Genomic DNA, 10,241 nt, shown 5'->3' with positions numbered 1-10,241 from the left:
AATTATTAGCTCATCTGACATAGTCAGATGCCAGCTTGTAGAATCGCATGATCGCTCCGTCCGTGCGTCCATCCGTGCGTCCGTCAACAGTTAGGCACAAATTCTTAACGCTCGACGTACGTCACGATTTTCGGGACGTTGCGGCGCGGGCTAATCCGAAACGCAGTTTGTGGTCTCGAAGTGGGGTCAAAGGTCAAGGTCAAGAGGTGTTAAAATAAGGGCGAACACTCACGTCCTTAACTTGAAGTACTAGAACGAATGCAGACTTGCGGGGCCACAAAATCTAAACGGCTCGGACCTAGGCTGTGATAGTCGGGTGTATAGCCATTCATGCGTAGGAAAAGCCATGCACTGCCTGCCGAAATTGGAGCGTCACAGGGTCAAAGTCCAATGCGGCACAGGGCAGAATTTTTACGACGATTTTCTGAGACTCAGTCTGACGGAGCAATTGAAAAACTTTTTTGTTTCAGCGGTGACCCTACCATTTTTATGGCCTTCTATTGAAACGGACATGAAATTGCATTTCCACTGACGTGCGAAGAGTAAAGTGTCGTTGATACCTGTATTCACCCTCAAGAGAGGAGCGGATTAAACATGGATCTTGCTTACTGTGTTTAGAACAGATTTGACTCGCTGGTTTGCTAGTAGAATCTATACATGCCTGGATGTATGAGGCTACAATGTCACAGTGTGAAATTTCAAAAGCTAAATTTGCTTGAAGAAGGTTTATGCTCCTTAAATCGTATAATTTCTATGGCATTTCTGTACTGTCAGTGTGTTAATATGCCACTGCCAGTGGCCACTGCCAGTTGCATGTGGTGGTGATAGTATGGTGTAGTTTTTGCCTGCGTTAATTTAGGTACAGGTGCGCAGCCTCTCTATTGGCAGCCTGTAGGAGGCGGTTAAAACATTGATTTGTTTCTCAACTGCGTTTGGCGAGTACCTGTTGGTTGTGGAACGCTCCCATTTTACAGTGAAATTCCACACATAACTCTTACTTGAACAATGCTTACTTAGGAGATAATTGAGATGAGTTATATATGGAGATTCTGTAGTGTACATTAGAATAGTTGAATAGTCAACTAGCACTCAAATATTACCCAGGACGTGAGGCTGTGGATTTCCCAGACTTAATTTTCTCATCAAATTTTGCCACCATATAGACGCAAATGTGTACGTTCTTGAGCTTATTCGGCTCACTAATCACTGGCCTACCTTGTTTTGTTTTGTTTTAATAGGGTTAGGGTCACAATGCACCATAAACACTTAGTTTCAGGCACGCGATTTGTATCAACCAATGGCAATGGGATTTGGGAGTTATGCAGAATGCAGAAGGTTGCTCGAAATGATGTGTACGCAACTATCTGCATATCTGCGCCTAACAAAGGTGTCACTACGCACAACTTAAATGTTACGTTTATAACCGTAGCAACAGACATCAGATGAGCCCAGACGCTCTGCGGCTCTTGTTATTATTATTATTATTAACAGTAGTATTACTTGTAGCAGTAGCAGTAACAATTATTATTGCCGGGGTCGTTCACTTTAATTCTCATTATTATTATTATTACGACCACTACTCAAGATACTGGTTACAGCATGTATTCTCAAGGTATATGTGCAATTTTCTACGATTCCATATGCCTGAAGATTTCATGTTTGTCAAAACCTGGTCAATCTATGCAGGCTTAGCCTACTTTTTCAAGTTTATGTGGCTGACTACATATATGTGGTCATTATAAAGCATGCAGTAAATTGCCATTAAAGAATTCAGCCCGTGAAATGTTGAGTTGGATATCTGCAAACGAGGTAATCAACCAAATCTTGTCTATCGAAACCGTCTACGACACCCGCGCACACCTCTTACCTTCCAGTATGCTCAAACTGCCGTGCAAATGCATGCTCCACGTCACCCATAGCATGGCCAACATCGGAATGATGCGAAGTGTGCAGTGACGTAGCGCTACATAGGCTGGAGCAATCCTGCAAACATATCCAAGTAAATCATTTGAAGTGCGTAAAACGCGAATTCACACGTACATGTGGAGACAAAGGGGGCTGCACTTTTGACAACTTTGACACCCTGCACATTATTTCATAAATTTTTACAAAATTTACAAATTTATAAAGAATTTCTATTTCGCATAACCTGGCCAACCCTTTGATATCATGACAGTTGCTGGGTAATTCATATACTTGTACAACTTCAATAACCTGTCGTAGAAAATCCATCATGTACATATTTTTCTAAATCAGCCGATAAAACTTAGGAAGTGGCAGTGCCGTACGCACCGGCGGTTTGTCACTAGATGTCCGCCCCAGAAAGATCCGGCAATCGAGGCTGTCATTCCCAGAATTCCACACCAAAACGTCACTCGCGACGACGACATTCCACTGTCTACTAGAAAGAGGGGCATCAGTGATATTGCTCCCTGCTCCCCTAAACATAAGATATAGCTTATTACTGACATTTACAGATACAAAACAATGCTAATGTCTGTACCAAGGGGTTGTCAAGAGAAGTGTTCCCTCAGGGTTAATCAGAAATTTTAAAAGCACCAAGGCAAACGTTCTTGGCACCAGATAGATCAGCTATGGCAATTGATTTCCGTGAATATTAGCCAAATTTTCGAGGTACTACAGAAAATAAGGAGGGCAACTATGGGACTTTAATCGTCGTCGATGCGACGTTAATATTTGAGCTTCATGTACCGCGTATCATACACACATAATAAACACGTACCTAGTTTATACGTCAATACAAATGTGGCCACCCACAGAGTGCCATCTGTGTGAAGTAGACTTCTGTACAGACTTTCCCAGGATTCTTTTCCAGGAGCCCTTTGACAAGCATCGGCAATCTCCGATTGATCGCCATGGAAACTCTGTTCCGAACTCTTCGGGGAGGCCACACCCGACGTTCCCGCATCAACATTCTTCGGCTCGAACGCCGACAGGAGTGCGTAACTGACGGCGTAGATAGCGGATAACATCAGGAACATTCGTGTCCATCCCACCCTCGCCTCGACAACCCCCAGCAGGCCGGCGGCCGCCGCGCCCACCTTGTATCCGACGACCTGCGCCGTGTTTCCGGCGCCAAGCTCACTGGCCGAGAGCGTCTGCATCGCGACACCGTCGACGGCAACGTCCTGCGTCGCCGAGAACACGTTCAGCGCAAAGATGAGCGCGGCGAACGACGAGTCGCCGGGGTCGGTCGCCGCCAGAGCGCAGCACGCGACGCACATCGCCGCGACGGACGCTCGAAGCCACCGCATCTTTGTGCCGTAGCGGTCGACGAGCGGCGCCCATGTGCCCTTGAGAAACCATGGTGCGAGCAGTAGTTTGAACGCACTGACGTGCGCAAGCGAGCTGCCCTTCGTGCGGAGATAAATCGGCATGAACCCTGCCTGCAGGCCATAGGGCAGACCCTGTATGAAGTATAGTCCAAACAGCACCACGATACTGCTTTCCATCTCGCTAGGATAGGATGCAAGCTTGCTGTGAAATCACGAAGAAGTTTGAATCCTTTGGTAATTTAAGCTTGTTCCGATTCACACACAAAAATGCTCATGTAGAGCCACATATCTTATTAATAAGGTGTATTTTGTGAGAGTTTCCGCACGTTCAGATGTTGATTTGTTCATCCTGAACAAATCCTTTCATCCTTTTTTTGCAAAAACAAGTGATACGACGGTGCTCCCGCTGCTTCCCCCAAACTGAAACGATGGTGTGTGAATTTCCTTGTGCAGAGTCAGCTCTATAAAGTAATAATTATAAAAAATAATATCTATCACAAAGAGTAAAATACCAGCACACATCACATCATACATCAATGATCGCACTGTTAGTACAGCTGACCGATCAATATAATTAACTATTTGAATATAATGTAATAACAAAAACAAGATATGATATAATAATAATAACATGATTAATCACATTTTTACGCAATCACCAGTATGATGACTGCATGAAATTTTGCATAATGTGTTTAGTTTTACTGAGTAGCATTAACCCACCAGGCTGAAAATGTGTTAGAAGTTCCTCCTTGGTCCAATTACACGACGTGATAACAAACAAGCCTCTCTCGGTGAGCAGTCGGAGTACAACTCTCTTGAACAAGAGCCTCTTTAGCCGTGGTTCGTCGGGGCATAAACTCATCGCATCATAGGTCCCCTTGTCTATACACACGTTGTACTGTCTCTGGAGGCTTGCACTTACCACAGGGTCACACAATATGTCTGCAACCTATTATATACATAAGTGTAAGTTTAGTACTTTAATTAGAATTAGAATGGCTTAGACATTAAGAGCGATTATCCCTCTTTAGCTAAGATTTGTGTGGCAGACTATAAATGGTTGAACTAATAATAATAATAATAATAGTAGTGTTCTACAATGCATTTTATGACTAAACATATTTCAATCAAATAGACTCAAAACAAAAAATGGATTCATTGAGATGCATAGCTCACCTCAAATTTAATTGAAGTCTGATGTTCTTGCTTGGCTATATTCCGTGCTAACTCCACCGCACCCTCTGAATAGTCAATGCCAGTCAAATCATCGTAACCTCTTTTGGACTGATGAAAATAGAACACAAAATTCATTGGTATGATCGCCTTATTAGAACAAGAAACCAGGATAAACTACAGTCAGATCTCATGCAACAGTGGTATTTGGTGCCATTGAAACCATCGCAAAACAAAATTGTTGTAAACCAAATATAGGCATTATATGTTAAAAGTTCATTGCTTTTCTCTGTTACATCATTGTTTTAAATTGTATCGAATAAATATTAATTAAATGCAATCATTCTATCCTTACCAATTCGAGTAGTAATATTCCATTGCCAGAACCAAGATCAATGATGGAGGGTTGTTCGATAGCTATACAGTTTTCTTCAATCCAGTCCAACACTCTTTCCATACTACCTTCACCATACCTATGATGCAAACGATATAAATACTAGTTACTGTAAATTAAACCACCATAATCGATTAAAAAATGCACTTGATAAAAAGATCTATAGACTCTGGCTGATTTACACATGTCAAAAACACAGACGTGCAAATACCTATCAATGGGAAGCAATGTTAAAATTAGAAATGAGCAATTTATATAGAAGTTGCCGGTTCAGGAATCTGTAGCTTTGTAACAGCATTTAGATGAACAGGAGCCGCAGAGCGTACGTCTGGGCTCATCTGAGGTCTGTTGCTACGGTTATATACGTAACATTTAAGTCGTGCGTAGTGACACCTTTGTTAGGCGCAGATATGCAGATACGCAGTTGCGTACACATTATTTCAGCAACCTTCTGCATTCTGTATACCTGATCCCAAATCCCATTGGTTGATACAAATCGCATGCTTGAAACTCCTGTTTTATGGTGCATTGTGACCCTAACCCTATTAAAAAAAGATTTAATTGTAAAAATTATTTGTTCTTATTAAATTGTTGTAAATAAATAATGTAAATATTTGCTTAAATTGGAAAAAAATAGTTCAATGGATAAAGATAGAAAAATACAGAAAACAGGTAAATAATAAAAAATCTGATGGGATTCGATCCAAGGACCTTTAAGCTATAATCCTGTGCTGTACCAGTTGGGCTATCCAGACATATTGGCTTTCTAGATTATGGATGTGCCATGAATATCAGAACACTGTGACATCATTGAGGCAGTTCAGGAATCCATGTTTAACCCGCCTCCTCTTGAGGGTCAAAAGGTTATCAGACACTTACTCTTCACATGTCAGCAGAAAGTACATTTCATGGTCCTTTCAATAAAGCCATAAAAATGGTAGGTCACCGCTGAAACAAAAAAGTTTTTCAATCGCTCCGTCAGACCACAGGCTTTCATTTTTAAGGGGCGCGATCGCGCTCGCGCTCCACCGCGCACCATAAATTGCGCGTTGGTGCGCGCATCATCGCGCCTCATAAAAGTGGTTGAAATCGCGCACCAAAAGTCTGTGTATTATGTTGAAATAGTGCTCCATTTTACCGGGATGAGAATCTTCCGCGGATCCGCGGATTTCACAGTCCCAGGGTCGATTTTGTGAAACGTCTAAATCCGTTGAGAGAAAATTTTAGGGGGGTTAGAATGTACAAATTTTCATTTTACAGTCCAACAGCCTACTAACAGTACCTTCATTTAATACCATTGTAATATAGTTTGCTTTACAATATAGACACGGCTTAGTTCACTGTTTGAGATTGTCAGACGTTAGCCACAATAGCCAGTGTGTGCGTTTATTTGACGCTGCAAGTGTGTGTGGTTGTGTATGCCGCGCGTGCTATGCAGGCCGTGTATATAGTACGCGATCGATCGATCGTGTACATCAAAAGCCGCCGCGTCACGCGTGGCCTTGAGGCTAGTTTTCCCTGCCCATAGAGTTGCAATGAATCGCGAGCCCTGACTGGAGTATCTATTCTAGCCCAACTCTTGTTTCAGTAGCCAATGAGAATGCAGCTTTCATACACCCTTCGTCGTATCTTAAAACAATGGCAGACCTTTTAAGGGTGTGATTTTTAGTGGAGCTCTCCATCATGCCTCTTAAGGGTGTGATTTTTTAATGGAGCTCTACATCATGCCTCTTAAGGGTGTGATTATGGAGCGTGAAAAGTCCCCCTATGGTGTTCTAGGGGCGTCATTAGTAGTCCTCCTGTACTTTTCAAATCTGAAAGCCTGAGACCATGTCCTCAGAAAATGTCTAAAATCTGCACTGTGCCACATTGACCTTTGACCTCCAATTTCGGCACAGTGATGACTTTTCCTACCATTATGCTATACACCGACTATCACGAGCCTAGGTCGAGCCGTTTAGATTTGTGCTGCAATTCTGCATTTCCTCCCTATACCTTAAGTTAAGGAAGGAATGTTCCCCCTTTTTTTACACCTCTTGACCTTTGACCTTTGACCCCCAGCTTCGACATCCCAACTCGTTTTCAGATTACCCCCCTACGTCCCGAATATCGTGACCGTACGTCGAGCGGTTAAGATTTGTGCCCAACTGTTGATGGACGCACGGACGCACGCACGCACGCACGCTCATGCGATTCTACAAGCTGCATCTGACTATGTCAGATAAGCTAAAAATACCACGGACAAGAACTTGTGACTACCGTGCCTTGTGACTGCAACTTACCATACATCACCAGTGTCACCAAAATCCTTGAAATTTATTGATTCCCTGTTGTAGACATTATCCCAGCTGAAAATACAAAATAACAGCACTAAACCTACAAAACTGTTATCACCATGTCATAACATCATAAGCATGTAGGTATAATATAATCCTCATAATTATAAAGTGAAATCAATATTAGAAATACAACTTCTTTTACAGTTTAGGAAGTAAGTAAGAACGGTAGCACGAAGTGACGACACTAATGTGTGAGGACACAGAAAATACAGAATGGGGTTGGACATTCATTAGTAAGATGGGGAAATATTGTGGCTGAAACTATACCTGATCGAAGCTGCACACTACACATGTACAACCACAAATATGACCCACCCTAAGAGGGACGTGTTGATACAGAGCTTGGGCAGAAAGTTCAAACCAAGACCAGAGAAGTGAATTGTCTCAAGTGTAAACACCTTGGCCATATATGAAAGAACACCCAAAACACTCTGGTAGTGACCACCCTCACTATCGCTCATAGGGTCTATGTCCCCCAGGGTACTGCCGGAACATACCCTGGGTACGGTCCGGTATACAAGAACGTACCCTGGTAACTATCTGATATGGTTAGGGTTAGGGTTAGGGAGTAGGCGTAGGCGACTCCCTAGACTCGTTAGGCCAAACAAAAAAATACCTTTGGTTCGGGTCACATGGATTGTGAAATCGGGGTAGGTAGGTCGGTATAACTTTTTTCTTTTTTTTAAATTTTTTTCCTGCAAGAACATGGGTAGGCAGGAATATAATTTTTTTTCCACAAGTTAAATATAGGGTATACAGCTTGAAATGCAGGAGCCACGAGATGCAAATGACTTGCAGTTGCATGTACCATTGCTGCAAGTCATGACATTGTTTTCAAAATGTGAACACCTGGATAGTAGTGTTAGGAATCGCTCCAAAAACGGAGCTCGATTAATCGTCCCTTTGAACGAGCGAGTAACCGAAGTGTAAACGGCTCTGCGGCCGCGTATAGCATGATAGCATGCGTATACTATATAGTATGCAATCAATCGCGTACATCAAAGCCGGCCGCCGCGCCATACGACCTTCAGGCTCTGTTTATGAAGTAGCCGGCCCAGGCTCTATACGACTGTTTCACGTTGCAGGAAACGTAGGTACGCACTGTTTCACTTCTCGCCAACGAAGTTCTGTTTATAAATATTTTGGAACTCTCTTTAGGTAAATAAAATGACAAGAGTTGGATATTTGAATATGTATGATCGGCAGGCAGTATCTTTGAATTTTATTTTTTCTTGAAACCCTCTAAAAGTGACCGCAGTCGCACATTTTTCACTCCGAAATGTGAAGTCGGGCGGGTGAACCGAACCAAAGGTAATTTTTTGGTCGGCCTTAGTGGAGTATGCGAGGTACGGTAGGAAGTGTACATGCACTGTCTGTGGACAGAGGCTATAGTACTGTTGGGGTAGAAAGGAGTGGAACTTCCAGGATGGTTTTCTCAAGATTCGGCCTTGGTGAGTATGTTTAGTGCCTACTTTTTTTCTGTCACTGTCAGCAAATACTATAGACTATAGTATATCGACGAGGATATTCGTCCGAGCATCGGCCACCTGTTCGTATGCGCTATTCGTCCGAGCAGTTGTTGCTCATGCGCTGTTCATGTTGCATGCCGCAGGGGCACGGCACGAGTGCCGGAGGTAGGAAGTGTAAAAGGGGGTCTCCCCCCAGCCAATTTTTAAATCTAGACGCTCTAAAATGCTATTTACCCTTTAGATTTATGATTTTTTTGCCCTTTAGGCTGGGGGCCCGTAGCGTTTTGCTACGGCAGCCCTACAGCTGTGACGCCCCTGCATACATGCGTTGAGTATGTGGTTATACACCATAGATAGTGTTTGGTACTATCACTCGCATATATAAGAGTACCGAGTCAGTTTACAGTTAGTGTTAGGGTTGGGGTTAGGATTAGGGTTAGGGTTAGAGAGTAGGCGCCTCCCTAGACTAGCATTATATTACATTTATGTAATACAACATGAACACGCATGCGCAACAACTGCTCGGACAAATAGCGCATACGAGCAGGTGTCCGATGTTCGGACAATTATCCACGTCCATAGTATATAGCTCTAGTAACGCTGATAGGGTCTATGTCCCCCAGGGTACTGCAGGGCACTGGGGTAGGTATACCGGAACAGACCCTGGTACTAAATACTACTATCTAATATGCCGGACCGTACCTCGCGTACTCCTCTAACGAGTCTAGGGAGTCGCCTACGCCTACTCCCTAACCCTAATGCTAGCTGCACACTATCCGATTTTGCACTGTGCACAGCCCTGTGCCCCCGCATACTATACGACCCGCTCCCGATCGATCGGGAGGCCCCCGCACACTGTCCGACTCAAAGTTGGCGCAAACCATGGCACGCTCGTGGCGTTCCAAACGGATTTAGCGTGTACTAAGGGTCGGGAGTGTTTTCCCGCCATTTTTACCAAATGCGGTTCCCATGGCGCTGCTCTGTGATTGGTCAATTTTTTTCAGCGCTCGCCGATCAGGTCGGATGACGACGCACACTATCCGAGTCGCGTCGTAAGCCCTCGCACACTATCCGCTCCCGATTCAAAATTCGAATCGGGCCAAAATGACCTCCCGAGCCAAACTTAAGCCTCTCGAGCCAAACTTAAGCCTCCCGATCCAATCGTAAGCCTCCTGATCGCGCTCGAGTCGGATAGTGTGCGACTAGCATAACCCTAACCATATCAGCTAGATATAGTTACCAGGGTACGTTCCGGCAGCACCCTGGGGGACATAGACCCTATGAGCTCTAAGCCGCGTTCAAACGGTCATGGTTTGGCTCGAGCCAAATGGCCTAAATTTGGCTCGGGCCGGTTTGAGTCGGAGCGTTCACACGTGCGCAAGTGAATACTGTCTGTCAAATTCAAATTCAAATTCAAATAAATTTTATTGCACAAATATCTCACAGATACTTTGGCAGTATGTCGCGAGATAGCGTTGTGTACGATTCAGAGTGTTTACCATAGGCACTTAAAGCGTTTCAATAAAATATATACGCAGGGGTCGTGTGGTGTGCACGGCGACAGTTA

The 10,241-nt window shown here is 43.8% G+C and overlaps 2 protein-coding genes across 2 annotated transcripts in view; both read right to left on the bottom strand.

Annotated features, from left to right (window-relative positions):
• LOC106806449 (major facilitator superfamily domain-containing protein 3-like) overlaps window positions 1–3,486 on the bottom strand; it is an 8,660-nt gene extending 5,174 nt beyond the window's left edge. The window contains exons 1-3 of the mRNA XM_014808387.1: window positions 2,744–3,486; window positions 2,293–2,440; window positions 1,868–1,983 (exon numbers count right to left, since the gene is read on the bottom strand). Coding sequence (XP_014663873.1) covers window positions 1,868–1,983; window positions 2,293–2,440; window positions 2,744–3,473 — 994 coding nt within the window. The 5' untranslated portion in view covers window positions 3,474–3,486. The remainder of the gene's footprint in view (window positions 1–1,867; window positions 1,984–2,292; window positions 2,441–2,743) is intronic.
• A 119-nt stretch (window positions 3,487–3,605) lies between these two features.
• LOC106806450 (protein-lysine N-methyltransferase mettl10-like) overlaps window positions 3,606–10,241 on the bottom strand; it is a 7,790-nt gene continuing 1,154 nt past the window's right edge. The window contains exons 2-6 of the mRNA XM_014808388.1: window positions 7,149–7,214; window positions 4,828–4,945; window positions 4,476–4,583; window positions 4,020–4,248; window positions 3,606–3,757 (exon numbers count right to left, since the gene is read on the bottom strand). Coding sequence (XP_014663874.1) covers window positions 3,660–3,757; window positions 4,020–4,248; window positions 4,476–4,583; window positions 4,828–4,945; window positions 7,149–7,214 — 619 coding nt within the window. The 3' untranslated portion in view covers window positions 3,606–3,659. The remainder of the gene's footprint in view (window positions 3,758–4,019; window positions 4,249–4,475; window positions 4,584–4,827; window positions 4,946–7,148; window positions 7,215–10,241) is intronic.

The sequence above is a fragment of the Priapulus caudatus genome, unplaced genomic scaffold (genome assembly GCF_000485595.1).
Source record: "Priapulus caudatus unplaced genomic scaffold, Priapulus_caudatus-5.0.1 Scaffold160, whole genome shotgun sequence".
Taxonomy (NCBI): domain Eukaryota; kingdom Metazoa; phylum Priapulida; class Priapulimorpha; order Priapulimorphida; family Priapulidae; genus Priapulus; species Priapulus caudatus.
The sequence above is the reverse complement of the archived record's forward strand: the minus strand, read 5'-3'. Positions and strand labels throughout refer to the sequence as shown.